The following is a 16,659-nucleotide window of genomic DNA, read 5'->3' on the forward strand; positions in this document are numbered from 1 at the left end:
AAAGGCCCTCCCTGGGAAACCGAGGAGGCCCCTCTGGGCACTGGGTAGCCCCCACACACCTCCAGAAGAGATGTGATTCTGTTTATAGACTGACACCCGCTCCGCCCCCGCCCCGTGGGGCGCACCCTCAGGAAAGAGCTCCCCAAGCTTCTTGGGGGAGGTAATGTCTCTTTTGCGCAGGTCGCTCCCACCTAGCCCCGCACAGACCCTTCCCAAACAGACGCGCGGTGGGTCACAAAACCCTCTCCCTCTGCCAGTCGGGAACCCCTGAGGGGGTGGGGGCGGGGGTGGGCGCAGAGGGAGAAGTGCACCACCCGGACCGTCTCTGGCTGTCACCCTCCCGCCCCAGGCTCCCAGCATCTGGAGCCGCGTCCCCACGCCCGCCACGCGCGCACACACACGCACACACAGAGACTCACGCTCACACAGACACACACTCACACCCCGTGCGCAGACCCCGCCCGCGGCCCCGCCCCGGCCCCTGCGGGCGCCCCCTCCGGCGCTCGCGGACCCCGCACGCAGCCCGCCCCGGCTGGCGGGAGGCGGCGGCTTCGGGCAGATTTGATTTTCCCGCAGCCCGGGCGCCCCGGAGCCCGAGCCCGAGCCCGAGCCGAGGAGGTGGCGCTCGCAGCCGGGTCCCCGGCCCCGCTGCTGCCCGCGCCGAGACCCAGCGAGAGGCGGCGCGGCCCCGGCGCTCCGGGCTCCGCGCTGCCGGCGTCCGGCCACCCCCGCCGCCCGCGCCCGATCCGGCCCCCCACGCCCCTCTTCCCTCTCCCGCACCCCTTCGGTCCCCACCCGAAGCCGCACGCCCCTCTCCCCATACCCGGCTCCACGACTCCGCGCGTGCCTCCCGGTGCCCTCTCCCCGCGCCCCTCCGCCTCTCTCCGCTGCGCCCCAGCTCCCTGGGCACCTTGCCCCTCTCTGCTGGCCCCCCAGCCTCCTTGTCGCGTCACCCGCACCCCCTCCTCTACCCGCAGCCCCCGCTCCCTCCGCCCCCCTTCCCTCTCTCACTTCCCACGCCCCCTCTTCGCGCTCCTCTCTCCTCCCTTTGCCGCCCAGCGCCGGCTCCGGAGTTGGGGGAGAGCCCAGGGTTTCAGTCGTTTTGGAGGAGGCGTGAATCGCGCAGGGATTGACTAATTGGGGGTGGGGGGCGCGGTGGGCGATGGAGCAGCCCGAGGACATGGCGTCGCTGAGCGAGTTCGACTCCTTGGCGGGCAGCATCCCGGCCACCAAGGTGGAGATCACCGTGTCCTGCAGGTGAGCCGCCCGCTGGCCGGGTCCCCCTGCCCCGCCCCTGGACCCGGAGCCCCGCGGCCCCTGCCGCGCCGACCGTCTACCCTCGCGCGCCCCCTTTCAGAGTGTCCTTGCCTCCAGGACGCCCCCTTGCCTGTCCAGCGGGAGCCCCTGCCCAGCCATGGGTGGTGACGGCGGAATGGGAAGGCAGGCTTGGGGTCGTATCGCGGAAAGTTTGCACTCCAGGCTGCTGAGAGGAGAAATGCAGACACAGGAACGGGGGTCCAGGCGCCCGAGGAAGGAGAAGGAGGTAGTGAAAGGCTATCCCAGGCTATTTCTGATCAACTCCTCCCCAAATGGAGAAGTGAGTGATTTGCCCCATCCTTCTCAGCCTCTGCCTTCTGTGCCCTTCTCTCTTCTCCTCTCCCTGCTCCTTTGCCCCACCACCCTCCTCCCCTCCCCACCCACCCCTGTCCTAGACCCCAGGATTTAAAGCTTTTCTTCACCTCCAACAGCAAAACTGACTCGTGGAAAAGGATCAGATTGGTTCATTCATACTGAGCTGTGGATAACTGATAATAACTTCAAGTGGCATTATTAAACAAACAAACAAACAAACAATAACTTAGGTACAAAATCTTAAGCCAAAGGACTAGAACACTGAGTGTGGAATTTTGGAGTCCAGTAGGGGAGGCGAGGTGTGTTTTTGTGGGCTACCACCCCGAAATCCTCAGTCATGTCACACAGACTTTGGGGGTATCTCCCCCAGTTTCTCCTGGGGGAGAAGGCTGCCCCAAGCAGTAAGGGGGTACTGGTGGAGAAGGGGGATTCTTCTCTAGTGCAGGCATGGCCTAGGGCTGGCCTCCTGTCACTGCCTGGCTGGGGCTGGGAGGGGTACTGTAGCCCAGGCACAGCCCCCCTTGACATTCCCCTGGAGAGGCCATTCCTCCCGCCCCAAATGACAAACAGCATTTCCCTAGTCCTGGCTCTGCCCTTGTTCCAAGTCGCCCACCCCATTTTTGTCCAGGTCCCTCTCTGGTCAGACCCTTCACTCACCCTCACGGCCTCTTTTCCAAAGTTGTGGCATTGGTGTGTGTGGGTGTCGGGGGGTGGTGTAGACAGAACCAGAGGAACTGGGCTGATGGGTGAGAAGGGGAGGGACTGAGGGGATTTGAGGGTGAGTGGGAGTGAGTGCTGGTAAGGTGGAACCTAGCTGTCCCCCACCCCCATGCTGGGCCCTTCCTGGGTCTCCTATGATAGCTCCCACATGTCTCCACCACGGTCCCACACATCGCTATCAGAATTATCTCCTGACACCATCTGCATCTTGCCATTGCTCTGCTGGGAGATTCCTGATGGCCCACTAGCTCCAGTCTCACCTCCTCAGCCATCAACAGTTGCCATGGCCTGCCTTCCCTCCCCTGTGGAGCACACATCCCTGCGCCTGATGCTCCCTCCCAGCTTGTCAGGCTTGTGTCAGAGCTGTCTCCGGATGCTTGTCACCGCTGAGCTCTGAACAGCCGATTCCCCATCCTGATTTCACCCCTCCTTCATCTCAGTCAGTTCGTGTCCCCCCATCCTGAAAAGCCTAGCCTCCTGCCCCCCCCACTTCCAGCCATCCTTCTCACCCATGAGACACCCAGCCCGAATCACACAGTCTTCTGTGTCCCCTGGGTCCTGAGTACTCAGCCTGGGCCAGGGGGTCACTCACAGACTGAGCACTCAACCTCTGAAGACATGTCAGGTGTGCAGACTTCACCCCTCCTCCCCCAAAGCAACTGTATGAGCATTTGAGGTCAGGGATCCCCACCCTGGCTCCCCGCCCGTGAACCCTGCACTGCAGTGGAGAGGAGAGGAGGCAGAGAGCACATGGCATGGTGGCTTTGGTGTCCGACACGTTGAAATGGATGCTGCTCCCCCCTTTGGGGCAAACTTTTAGCCTCCATCGCCCCCATTTGTCAATGGGACACACAGTGAACCTGTATTCGAGAAATCTTACTTGCTGAGGGAGCTCACATGCTTAGAAGAGTGGTTGGCACGTAGCAGATTCTCAACAAATACCGTTGGAGGAGTCAACTTCCAGGAGTAGAGCATCGCAAAGCACCCAGCACACTACGTTGCACTTGCTTGGCACATAGTAGGTGCTCAGTAAGTGGCTATGATGATTCCTGTAAGGCAGTAGCACTTGGCCCCTTCTGTTTGCTCCCTGAAAGTGGAGGTGTCCAAAGCATGCAAACTTGTTGCCTAATAAGTACCTAGGGATGCATCTGAGTGCCTGGGGGATGTAGTTTGGGATCACCCCTGGTATTGCTTCCCTCTCAAGGGACATGATCCATCAGCCTGAGGAGGGCCTGACTCAGGTGGTCTCCTGAAAGCTAGAGGGTGGGAAGTGGGTTCTGGTAGGAAGAACGAGGAGGCAGGAGTCACCTGGAACAGAGGGGAGGCAAGGAAACAGTCCGGGTGGGTTTGAAATTGTAAATCCATCTCTTTGCCTCAACCAGACCCAACTATCTAGGTTCTAGAAGAGAGAATGAGAGAGAAGGAAAAGGGGGAGTAAAGAGGAGCATAGGGAGGAGAGAGGGCTGCACAGAACGGCTTTCTCCAGCATATTCTACACTCCATGGTCATAAATCTTCCTCCCCTGTATCCCATGGTCGCCACTGACAGGGTCCCAGGAGAGGAGGCTAGAGGATGCCCTGCCCTGAGCGTCCAAGTGACCCCTTCTGGTGGGCAGGAAATAGTAAGGCGGGCAGAGGGGTTGGTGGGGTGAGAACTCCAGGGGGCTTTAGAATGGGCAGCTGGGAGCCAACATTTCAGGTAACTGGAAATTAGCATTTCTGGGAGCCAGTTACCTTCCTGCTCTGCTCTGAATGATCCTTAGGAAGGTCCCTGCCACCCCCTGCAGCCCCAGAAGCCTCTCTGCACTTGCCTAGGAGAGGACCCAACCCCCTACATGCCTGTCCTCGGGCACTCCTAACTGAGCATAGCTGCCTGGTAGAGGGTGTGTCTGAGCCCCAGCGCAGGACCACCGCGGAGGCCTGGCCAAACCTCCCCTAAAGGCACATGACACTGTGGGATGGACATATTTGGGTCCCTGCTTTGGGTAGAGTATCTCTTGGGTGATCTATAGTCTACTCCCAAACAGTAGTTTTTACCAACTTTGGTAAATTCAGGGTCAAATATTGTAAAGCTTCTGGTTGTTTGGCTCAGTGGTTAGGAACTTGAGCTGTGGGATCTATCTACCTGGGTTCAAATCCCTGCCCTGTCCTTGTGACATTGCATGAACTACTTAACCAGTGCCTCAGTTTACTCATCTGTAAAAGATGCACACTAATTCTTATCACAGCTAGGAGGATGAAGGAGATTCATCCATGAATGGTAACTTATTTGCCTATTATTTGATACCTGAAAGTAAATTTAAAAAAATCTGTCTTTCTAGTTGGGTCCCAGGGTTTCTGTGGGTCCTGGAGATCTGAACCATCTGGAGATTCTTATTCGCCCCTCCCCCCTCCAGCTTTATTGAGATATATTTGACATATCGTGTACATTTAGAGATTCTGAGGGGTGGTTTTGGGGGTGAGTAGGGTAAAAGGTTTGTGGAACCACACACTAGCAGACACTGTAGAAAATGTGAGCCACAAGCTTCTCCTTCCTCTGATGGTCTCTTCCAGACCTTTCCTTACTGTTAGCCTCCCTGCCAGACCCAGTCAAAACTCAGCTATCCAGGAGTCCCATGCCCCAAAGTCCTCACTATTTTTCAGATCTCTCTATGCAGGGATCTGGACCAGCAGCGTTTTGCTTAGAAAGAGTGATTTGCATTTTTTATGTAACAGGAAACCTTTGCACTTCCAAGGGGGTCCTGCTGGAAGAAGAGATACACAGTTTCACATGGTGGGGCTCCTGAGACCCATCGGGAAGACAAGGAGGGGAGGGTCCAGAGGTGGGCAGTTGCTTGGCCCTGCTGGGATCTCCCAAGCGGCCCTCTGGTCCCTGCCAGTGGGCGGGGCTGGTGGGCAGCTGTTGTTCTGCTGTCTGTTCAGGTTGGCGGTTTGCTGCCCTGGGGCCTGAGAGGCAGCCTAGCTCAGGAGCTGTGCCCTGGGCCTCTCAGAAGCGGGTGTGAATGGGCTCTGAATGCTTTCTTCTGACAGGCATGGGGAGGGCAGCTCTGGGGAAGGAGGAGCTGGGCGTGGCAGCAATCAGAGCCAGTGCTGGGAAAAAGAGGTCCATCCAGCCACTGAATACTCCAAGGCCCCTGTTAGTGGAGCCAGGGGAACGAAAACAGTGGGATTTACTGAGTGCTCACTACATGCTAGGTGCTTTACATCTGTATTAGGCTGAACCATATGCAGTTGCCTATATTCAGCTGTTTTTGACCTACTTGAGTAGCAATTTGGTTCAAACTAAGATTATGATGTTAATTTCCAGTTGCAGAGTAGCGAGTTACCACAAAACTAGCTTATAGTCTCATGGTTTCTGTAGGTCAGAAGTTTAGGCACAGCATATCTGGCCTCTCTGCTCAGGGTCCCCCCCCGCCCCAGGCTGGAATCAAGGAGTCTGCAGGGGCTGTGATCTCATCTGAGGCTCGGGGCCCAAGCCAAGCTCATTTAGATGGTTGGCAGAATCCAGTTCCTCGCAGCTGTGAGATTGAAGTCCTGTTTTCTTGCTGGTTGTTGGATTGGGATGGTTCTCAGCTCCTAGAGGCCACCCTCAGGTCCTAGCCATGTGGGCCTCTCACAACATGGCAGCTTCCTTCTTAAGAGCCAGCAAGAGAGGCTCCCCAGTCTGCCACGACAGGGTCCTATATAAGTAACAGTAATCACAGGAGTGAGTACCCATCATATTGCCAGGTCCCACCCACACTCAAGGGGAAGAGATTATGCAGGTTTGTACTGGGGGGGGGGGGAGGGTAGGACTCTCGGGAACCGTCGTAGATTTCTGCCTTCCAGAATTACTGTATCTTTTTAACCTGACCACGATCTTATAAGGTAGGGAGTAGTATTTTCCCTTTTTTGCTGATTAGGAAACCAGAGTTCAGAGAGGTTAAGGGAGCTGCCCAGAGTTACAGTTAGCACATTGTGGAGAAAGGGCCGCGAATCCGGTTTCCTCAGACTTCAAAGTCTTGAGGGCTTCTTGAGGTTGGGGATTGGGGTCTCCATGAGGGTCATGGGAGGGGCCTGGGTACCAACGATAGTAGTTGTCACCAAGGAGTTGGCGTTCTCTATCCAGGGATGGGAGAGGTCTTCCTTACTCAGGGATGCCTCTGGCCCTAGGGAGGCAAACCCAGAATTGGAGAAATCCCCAGGGAGCAGAGACCAGAGAGTCATGGGTTGGCAGCCAGCTTTCCATGGCATCCAGACCATATGGTGGTAGCTTACCATCCCTCCTCTCCCAGCTCACAGTTCTCCCTGCTTAGATCCAAGGCCATTGCTAGAGATGACCTACCATTGGAAGAGAGGGTGGGGAGGAGGTAAGGGGAGGAAAGGCTGGAAAGCTTTGGAGCATAAAGGGGTCAGGTTCAGCTAGGAATGCTTTGGATATCAGAAATAGTGGCTCAAACCCAAAATATATTTATTTTTCTCAAATCACAGTGAGTCTGGAGGTAGGTTATTTCAGTGTGGGTTTATCAGCTCACTTTGCTATCAAGGACCCAGCTGTCTTTCTACTCTGCCATCACCCCAAATGGTGGGCCTCATTGTTACAAAATGGCTGCCTCTGTTCCAGGCATCACAACCACATCCAAAGATAGGAAGCAAGGAGGGCAACTGGGTGGCTCAGTGGGTTAAGTGTCTGCTTTTGGCTTAGGTCATGATCCTAGGGTCCTGGGATCGAGTCCTGCTTTGGGCTCCTTGCCCAGTGGGTGTGGGGAGTCTGCTTCTCCCTCTGCTGCCTCCCACTCATGCTCTCTCTCTCTCTCTCTCTCTCTCTCTCTCTCAAATAAATAAATAAATAAATAAATAAACCCAATAACAACAAAGATAGGAAGCAAGGCAGAGGGCCAAAGCCCTTTCTTCGACAAGTTCTTTCTATCTGAAAAGCACAATCCCTCCCAAAATCTCTCACCAGACTTCCCCTTCTATTTCAATGGCTGAAGCCAGGTCTCATGTCCACCCCTAGACTAACATATTCGTTAGCATGGCTGCCATAACAAACACCGTAGACTGGGTGGCTTAAACAACAGAAATTTATTTCTCACAGTTCTCAAGGACGGAAGTCTGAGATCAAGGTGTCAGCGTAGTTGGGTTCTGGCAGGACTCTCTTCCTGGCTTCAGATAGCCACCTTCTCACTGTTTTCTTTCTTTCTTTCTTTCTTTCTTTTTTTAAAGATTTTATTTATTTATTTGACAGAGAGACAGCAAGAGCAGGAACACAAGCTGGGGGAGTGGGAGAGGAAGAAGCAGGTTTTCCGCGGAGCAGGGAGCCCGATGTGGGCCTCGATCCCAGGACCCTGGGATCATGACCTGAGCCGAAGGCAGACGCTTAACAACTGAACCACCCAGGTGCCCTCTCCCTGTTTTCTTATATTACAGAGAAAGAGAGAGCAAGTTCTCTGGTGTCTTTCCTTATAAAGGCACTAATCCCATCAGGAGGACTCACCCTTATGACCTCAAATTTATCCTAATTACCTTCCAAAGGCCGCATCTCCAAATACTGTCACATTGGCGATTAGCGTTTCAATATATACATTTTAGGAGGTACACAATTCAGTTGATAGCAACAAAGGACAGGAACCTACCTTCTAGGACTTTGAGCATTTTCACCGGATACCTGAACCAATGTGGATTTTGTTAGCAGGAATGAGGCATGCTTGCTGGGTGGACAGCCATGGCCTCTACCACAGGAGGCTTTCGAAGTGACCCATAGGCTCCCTAACTCCCTGGGAGTACCAGGGTCCTAGAGTTTGGTGTCTCTGAGGACTAGCTCCTCAGATTTTCCTGTGGTCAGTAGACAGCCTGTGTTAGGTGACCAGGGACTTATTTTCCAAGCACAGCTTGACCGGATCCTGACTACCTCTCTTCCTGTTTCCTGGGCAAGAAAAAAAAACCAAAAAACTTAATGTGATAAGTTGGCAAACATTCCTGAGCAAAACATTGCAAAGTGCCTCTGTCCTCTACTAACACTCCCCTTTGATGGCCTAGCGTAGTGCCTGAAGGTCCCAATAGGAGAGCTGTATGCTTTTGGACATTGAAGAATCCTGGGCAGGACACTGAAAGTCATTGTGATTCCTGGCTTACTCTCTCTAAAATCTTGGCCAGGTCATTAAAGTTCTTCAGCCTCTGTCTCTCCATCTGTAAAATGGGGGGAAGTATTGGTCCTGTCCACATTCTATAAGGTTGTTATGAAGATGAAAAAGATTATATTTGTGAAGTTTTATATAAACTGGAATGTGCTAAATAAAATTAATAATGAAAATAGGTACCAGTAACTGAACACTACCGATACATTCATTCCTTCAATAATTAATACTGATCCTCATTTGCTATTGAGAGTCTTCACAGTTTGAAGTGCCGAGAATATAGTGGTGAACAAGATACACAGACCCTCTCATGGAACTCACAATGGTGTGTGTGGGGGGAATAGAACAAATGTATACATTTTTTTATTAAGCCAATAATGTCTGCTAGAGACAGGTGCTCTGCAAATAAGTTTGGGGTTGTTGGGGACACTTTAGACAGGACAAGCAGGTGACATTGAGCTGAGATCCAAAGGACGAGAAAGCCAGCTGGGGGAGGATCCATAGGGAAGGTGATTCAGATAGGGAGAACAGCAAGTGCCAAGGCCCTGTAGCAGAAAAGACCTTGGTATTCTTGCAAAACTGCAGGGAGGCTAGTGTGGCTGGAACAGTGTGAGATGGGGGAGGGAAGGAGAATGAGCTTAGAGAGAAACGGGGGGGGGGGGGGGGGGGAGCGGTGTGGAGAGGGTGTACGGGTCATGGCCTTGTGACCCATGCTAAGGAGTCTGATACTGTAACAACATTTGGGGGTTCGGGTTGTTAAACAGGAGTAATGTGATCTGATTCATTTCCTTTCTTCCTTTCTTTCTTTTTTAAGATTTATTTATTTATTTTAGAGAGAGAGTGGTGGGGAAGGGGCAGAGGGAGAATGAGAGAGTCCCAAGCAGACTCCATGCTGGGCTTGGGACCCCGAGATCATGACCTGAGCTGAAACCAAGAGTCGGATGCCTAAGCGACTACACCACCAGGCGCCCTAATTGGATTCATTTTCTAAAAAAGTTTGCTTATTGTGAAGACAATGGGCTGGTGGGGGGTGGGGTAGGGTGGGGGAGAAGCAGGAGTTGAAGCTGTTGCTAGGCAGGAAGCTAGTGTAGCACTCAAGGGAGAGACGATGGTGACGGTGGCATGAGGAAGAGTGGACAGATTTGGAATGTGTTTTTTTATTTTTATTTTTTTTATTTTAAAGATTTCATTTATTTATTTGAGAGAGAGAGAGAGAGAATGAGAGATAGCACGAGAGGGAAGAGGGTCAGAGGGAGAAGCAGACTCCCCGCTCAGCAGGGAACCCGACGCGGGACTCGATCCCGGTACTCCAGGATCATGACCTGAGCCGAAGGCAGTCGCTCAACCAACTGAGCCACCCAGGCGCCCTGGAATGTGGTTTTGAAGAAGAAACTTTAAGACTTGATGAATAGGACAGGAGAGGGCATAAGGGAGAGAGGAATCCAACATGCTTCCTGCATTTCTATTTTAAGCTATTGCTTTCGTAATGGCAGAAGGCAGAGTGACCCCGTAGACAGATGAGGAAACTGGGGATAAGTAGCTTGTCCAGGGGACCCAGTGTGGATGCATCTGAGGCCGGAGCTCATGCTCTCCTCCTTGGGCCACACAGCATGGGAGAGATGATTATTGCAATAATTAATAATAATAATAATAATAATGCAAACAGCCCCAGGAAGGAGAGCTCTTTAAGCCATGTGCAAATTGCTTTTTAGACTTTGGTGAGGTGGCTTGGTGGAGACAGTGCTTGCGGGTGAGGGATGGGATCTGAAAGGGGAGATTGGGCGAGAGCCAAGGGCTGGGCGCCAGCATCCCTTTCCTCCCTGGCTCCCTCCTCTTCTTTTCATGGATTGCTTCTGCGTGTCTGGTTGGCGAGCAGGGCAGGAGGAGACGGACAGCCCTCCAGTTCTTCTCTTCAGCCGTTCCTTTGGGAGCAGCCCTGAGGAGGGAGAGTGAGAATGGGAGGGGGCACTGCTGGCCGGGATGGGGTTTTGGGAGACCCTGGGCTTGGAAGTGCAAACACTCCCCCATGGGCACCTCTAGATGGGTTCGGGCTTCAGAGTTCAATCTCAGTGTGTTCCCCCACAAGTTGGATGACACTGGGCACACCTTTCAGCCTCAGCTTCCTGGCCTCTAGAATGAGGCGATGTCTACCTCCTGGCATCAATACATAGGGTGAATGGGGTGTCACAGATTAAGTACCTAACAACAGACTTGGTGCAGACTGTATCTGTGATTAATGTCCTCCTGCTCCCATGCTCTTTGCCTGCCTGGAGTGTTGGCCAGATGTTTGAGGTTGAATTGCTCTGTGGAGAAACGGGGTGTCGCTGACAGGCTCTTGGGGTCCAGGGATCTCTGGGCCCTACTTGAGATACCTGTTTCTGCCCAATGGTGGCTCACCTGTCCCCTGTCTGCTCTCCTTAAGGAAGCCAGACAGCCATATTACCTATTAAAGGGCAGAGCTGAGTTTTGGACTGAGAAGTGAGGCTCCAAATCTACTCTCAGTGCCCCCCACCTTTTGTCAGACATTGAAGGGATGCTTAGGGAGGGATATTGGGAAAAAGGTGAACCATCTTTTCTTAACTTTTTAGCCTCATGAACCTCTTTGGGAATCTGATGACAGCTCTCCAAAAAGAATGCATCCATATGTACCAATATGCCACATTTTGCTTACAGTTCCAGGGGGTCCGTGGGGACCCCTGGTCCAGGGAAAGCTGAGGGTCAATGCTCTTAATGTGTTTTCTGCTGTGCTATAGCTACAGCTCATCGCTCAGAGCAGCCATGCAGCATTCATGGGCTTTGCTTAGAGACAACCAGGGATGTGTGATGGTCAGTGTACCCAGCAACTCAGCTCAAGAGTGAATGTGTCCTGGTCTCAGACTGGGGCTCGCTAAGGGCAGGGTTGTGTCTCCCCTCAGACTGGGCCTCCCGGAGGCAGGGCTGTGTCTCCCCCTCAGACTGGGGTTTCCCGAGGGCAGGGCTGTGTCTCCCCTCAGACTGGGGCTCCCTGAGGCAGGGCTGTGTCTCCCCTCAGACTGGGGCTCCCTGAGGCAGGGCTGTGTCTCCCCTCAGACTGGGGCTCCCTGAGGGCAGGGTTGTGTCTCCCCTCAGACTGGGGCTCCCTGAGGGCAGGACTGTGTCTCCCCTCAGACTGGAGTTCCCTGAGGGCAGGGCTGTGTCTCCCCTCAGACTGGGGCTCCCTGAGGGCAGGGCTGTGTCTCCCCTCACACCGGGGCTCCCTGAGGGCAGGGCTGTGTCTCCCCTCACACTGGGGCTCCCTGAGGGCAGGGCCGCATCTCCTCCTGTCTCTGACTGGAGAGTCCCAGCCTCTACTCCTACTCTTTTAAGCCTCCCAGATGGGAGGGTGGGACCCTCAGGCTCCCTCCTTCAGCACCAGCAAAGAGGTTTTATTGTAACCTTTCCAGTGCTTTCTCCCTTTGCTGGGGCCCTGGAGACTTCTGACCTCACCACCCAGTGCATGGTTGTTTTCTCAAGGCCACTGAACTGAAAATGATTCCTTGGAGGAAAGCAGGGAGGAAAGGGGCCCTGAGCTCTGTTCCCTGGCCTTGATTTAAGGAACAAAAGAAGCTAAGCTCCAGGCTGCTGTGCGGACAGCTGAGGGTTTTATGCTCTTTTGGGGAAAAAATACATTTGCCTGTTGGAAAAAAATTTGTCTTTGAGCTCTCCAAAGACAGAAATTGGAGAAAAAGCACTTATGTGTCTGGTGTGTCTGTGCCCTGTGGTTGGGGCCCTGCTTCGGGGCAGAAGACCTGGTTTCCTCCCCCTTGACTTCTTACTGGCTGTGTGCCTGTGGGCAGGTCACTCACTGTCTCTCAGCCCTGGAGTCCTCAGCGCATCAGGGTGAGGGTCACAGAAGAGCTTTCAAGTGCTGCGCGGGTGTACATGGTTGCCGTGGGGGAAACTGAGGCCCTCAAGATGGCTGCCATCAGAAACATGATGTGTGGGTGTGGGTGGGTGTGTACGGAGGAGAAGTTAGTTGAAACATGACTTCCAGGGCCTCGTCCAGACCTGCAAAACTGGGCCCTGGGCGTGGGGCCCAAGAATCTGCCTTTTTACAAGGCAGGACAGGGGCGAGTCTCAGGAAGTGAGAGGCCCATTGCTCATGGAGGGGGAAGGCATCGTCTCAAGGCTAGGAGAGTAGCTCAGCGGGCCCTGGGGCTTCAGTTAGGACAGGCACTTGGGGTGAGGTACAGAGAGGGGCAAGTGTGAAATAAGGGACCAGAGGGGGTGTAGGATGCAGGGACTTAGGCAAAGGGGCAGAAGGGCCTCAAAGCTGAGTGGGGGAAAGGACAGGAGGCCAAGGAGGAGCCTGAGGCTGGGGTAAGCAGGGCTGCTGTCAGCCAGTGGGGAGATTCAACACAGACTCACAGTGGGGTGCTGGGGGTGTATGTGTTGGGGGTGGGCTTCCTTGGACAGGCGAGGGGAAGGTTTTGTGTTTGTTGCCCATCCTGTGTGTCCTTTCTCACCAAGTGAACCTGAGCACCCCCCAGGAGGGTGACTGCTCTGCTCAGCACCGGGCCAGTGATGACTGACCCTCTGACCAGACTCACTATGCCCAAGGGCTCCAGGGCAGTCCTGACGGAGGAACTGTGTTAGCCCTACTTTACAGATGGGGAAACTGAGGCACAAGGAAGCCAAGTCATTTGGCCACGCACTTAGCCATCAGGCTGTATGGCGGCCAACTCTGACCGTGATCAGACACCATGCAGGTGGAGAGACAGCCTCACTCAGCCATCTGGCCATTCCTTTTTGTCTTCCTTCATCCATCCAATCTGCCAGCCCCCTGGCTCTGAGTCATGTGCTGGTCGGGCCTGCCGCAGAGGTGGGGTCCCTAGGATGAAGGAGCAGCTGGTCGGTGTGAGAGATCGATGCCCCCCTCACTTTGCAGCCCGGCGTGTGCTGAGTAGGGCCATGGGGTCCTACAAGTCAGAGGGTTGCACACCACAGGCCAAAGAGAGCTCAGGGGAGGGGAGAAGAAATGGTTGTTGATCAGGGCCTGTTCAGGGAAGGCAGAATCGAGGAAGATAGATAGGAATGGGTCTGGAAGGATGATGAGGATAATCTCAGCAGGGAGGAGGGACCGGGGTTTTTGTCATCCTCAGGTGCTATGGCAGGCTGACCCAAGCCCCAGGACTCAGGAAGAGTCCTGAGGTCACTGGGCAGGGAGCCACTGAAGCTACATGGCTGGTTCTATTTCTCAGGCCACGTGTGTGTTTCTCGCCCAGCTGGGAGGGTGGGCAGAGCCAAGGAACGCCCTGCCTGCTTCTCTTTGAAGATAAGACCCCATCTCTCCTTCCCTCTGTCTCTCTGTCTCTCCTCCTCTGTTCCTCTCCACCCCCCCCCCACGCCACACACATACACACACAGAGGCTGAAATCCAGGGTCTCACTAGCCTAAACATGACAAAACCTGAGTTCCAGACCCAGACCTTGGAGAAGTCAGAGGCCCTCTCCTGAGTCTCATATTCCTTTTATTTTTAATGTATTTAATTTAATTTAATTTATTTATTTGTCAGAGAGAGAGAGAGAGAGAGAGAGAGAGCACAAGCAGGGGGAGGGGAAGGCAGAGGGAGAAGCGGGCTTTCTGCTGAGCAGGGAGCCTGACGGGGAGCTCAATCCCGGGACCCCAGGATCATGACCTGAGCTGAAGGCAGCCGCTTAACCAACTGAGCCACCCAGGCGCCCCGAGTCTCATATTCCTGATTTGTAAAGGAATTGGAAAAGGTGACCTCGGAGGTCTCGTCCAGCTTGAATGTTCTAAGGTTTTGTGCAATTATAGAATTTCATTATAGAATTCAAAGATAAACCCCGGCACTCTCTTTAATAAAGTCCTCTCCGCCGCACCCCCCCCAACCTTCTTTATTACTTCCAGCTCCTAGCCGTGCCTCAGGTTCCACCATAGTAGAGGCTCCTCTTGGGTGTGAAGGCATTTTGTCCTTTACTGAAATCAAGACAGACACTTCTGCCCCCAAACCTAGCACACTGCAGGAGGAGGTGGTCAAGCCAGGTATCGGTCAGCCCACTTTGGTGTGGATGAACATATATAAAAATGGTATCTTACCTGTTCCCCACCCCCACCCACCCCACCCCCGCACCCTTCAGAGCCATCTTGTGTGTCATTTCATCTGCTGCTCCCTGCAGTGGGCTGGGAGGTTTATCAGATGGTTTCCAAAGTGACAGCAGGCCGGAGCAGGTCTGGTGCAGGAGCGGTGGAGACCAGCAGAGGGGGTGTGTGTCTTAGGGTCCTGGAGGGCTAGCTGCCTTTGGGGAAGAGGCCCCTGAGTGAAGAGAGTGGAACAGAGGGTGGGGATCTGGGAGAATCGGGAGCTAGTATTTGCAGAACGCTTAGCTCCGGGCCTGACCCATCCCTGGGGTTCAAGAGTGGGAGCCGTGATCACATGGACGCAGGGCAAGAGCGGCTCGCCCCCGTTCAACACCTCTCAGTCCCCCAACATGTCCATTCTCCTGCTGCCGTCCTTTCAAGTCTGATTATCAGGGCCACGTGTTAGCTTCTGGCCTTGACCACGGAAGGACCCTGTTCAAAATCAGTCTGCATCCCGTGGGGGTGTCCTTGGTTCATCTATCAGCATAGGTGAGAGATCCAATAAACTGGCTCTACCTAGAGCCCTCAGGGAAGGGGACATGAGGTGGCTAAGGCTTGTTTGCTTGATTTTACTTTTTTTTTTTTTGAGAGGTAGAGATGTGGTAAAAGAGGAGAATTTCTAGAACAAGCTAGGCCATTGGGCAGATGGAGATTTGGCTCGACAGTGAGGTCCTGCGGGATGCAGGGTACCCAGCGCGCATGGCGCCAGTGGGGGCGGGGGAGATGGGCAGCCGCACCCCTCAGGAAGCAGGGCTGAGGGGCCTCCAGGGCCTGCCCGGTGCCGGCTTTAATGAGCACCCAGGAGATGTGGCCGCATGAGGCTCCTCTTCCTGTTTTGCCTGCTGCCAGGCCTGAGTCTCATCCCGGGCCTGACTTGCCTGAGACCCTCCTTTCTTCCACCTGGGCTGACTCCTCCTCTCTCCCCCTCTTTCAGGAACCTTTTGGACAAGGACATGTTTTCCAAGTCCGACCCACGTAAGTCCTGCTCTGACACTGACAACAGTAACAACAGCAACGACATTGAGACGGATTACAGTGACATGCGGGAGCCCTTCCCCTGAGCGCTAACGCTGTGCCGGGCCCCGTGGCGGGTGCATCCAGGCTGTTGACTGTTTTACTGATACTGTCTGGAGAAGGAGAACTGCGGGTCTGACCCTTCCGCCGCAGGAACTTGTGAAGACTCAACCCAACCGCGGGGGTTCGCAGGGGTTCAGGGTGTCTGGGGCCAGGAGTTCTCAGTCCCAGGGAAACCAGTACGTTTCAGAGCCAGCCCCAACTGGCTGTGGTCTGGGGGGACAAGCACTGATTTTCGAGTCCAGGGATCTAGCCCTTAGCAATGCCATTCAACTCTCTGACCTTTGACAGGTCACTGGCCTCCTCTGAGCCTCAGTTTGCCCATCAGTGGAGTGGGACTGATGATAGTAATAGGCCTCATGAGGCTGCTTTGGGCTCTAAAAGGATGACTGATTCGGGTTTCAGATGTTCTCTCCTGCCACATCTCTGCAACTCAGTCCTCCATGAGCCCTCCATCATGTTCTGGCCTAGATGTGAACAGCCCCGGACCCCCTCCACGAGGGTGCCTCTCCCAGACATGCCTAAGTTCTAGCTGACTCCAGACCCAGCAGTGCTACCCAGGCCAGAGTCTCCTGAGGTGCCTCCCCCTCCAGAACCCTCCCCATCCGGGGCCCCCACCTTCCACTTGGCCCGGGGTCTTAACCCTGTTTTTCTCCTCTTCCCACAGTATGTGTCATGTATACTCAAGGGATGGAGAACAAGCAGTGGCGGGAGGTAGGTGGCCCCTTCCCCACCCCAGAAACATTGCCTGTCCCTCATTATCTGTCTGTTTGTCTGACTCTGAAGACATCCCACCTGATGTGTTTTGAAGTGCAGCATCTAAGCCCCTGGGAAGGATAGTAAGGCGTGAAGAACGTGGACTTTTGTCCCTGCTATTGCAGGAAGAAACATGGTAGAGGGGAAAGTTCCTGCCCTCTGTAAGCCAGTCTGAGGGAGAGATATGCCCTGGCCTCAGGGAGCCCCAGTCTGAGGGGAGAGACAACCCTGCCTCAGGGAGC

The 16,659-nt window shown here is 54.3% G+C and overlaps 1 protein-coding gene across 5 annotated transcripts in view; it reads left to right on the top strand.

Moving 5' to 3' along the window:
• Positions 1-603: 603 nt before the first annotated feature.
• CPNE5 (copine 5) overlaps positions 604-16,659 on the top strand; it is an 87,747-nt gene continuing 71,691 nt past the window's right edge. Inside the window, exons 1-3 of one of the 5 annotated variants that reach the window (XM_073884868.1) lie at positions 604-1,257; positions 15,522-15,562; positions 16,329-16,375. In XM_073884868.1, the coding sequence (XP_073740969.1) occupies positions 1,163-1,257; positions 15,522-15,562; positions 16,329-16,375 (183 nt within the window). In that variant the 5' untranslated portion in view covers positions 604-1,162. Of the gene's footprint in view, positions 1,258-15,521; positions 15,563-15,590; positions 15,841-16,328; positions 16,376-16,659 lie in introns of those variants that run through there. The other 4 variants (XM_073884865.1, XM_073884864.1, XM_025862462.2 and 1 more) reach the window with 4 other exon arrangements.

Source organism: Callorhinus ursinus, unplaced genomic scaffold (assembly GCF_003265705.2).
Source record: "Callorhinus ursinus isolate GAN/ISIS: 27379988/994484 unplaced genomic scaffold, GSC_fseal_2.0 scaffold59, whole genome shotgun sequence".
Taxonomy (NCBI): Eukaryota; Metazoa; Chordata; class Mammalia; order Carnivora; family Otariidae; genus Callorhinus; species Callorhinus ursinus.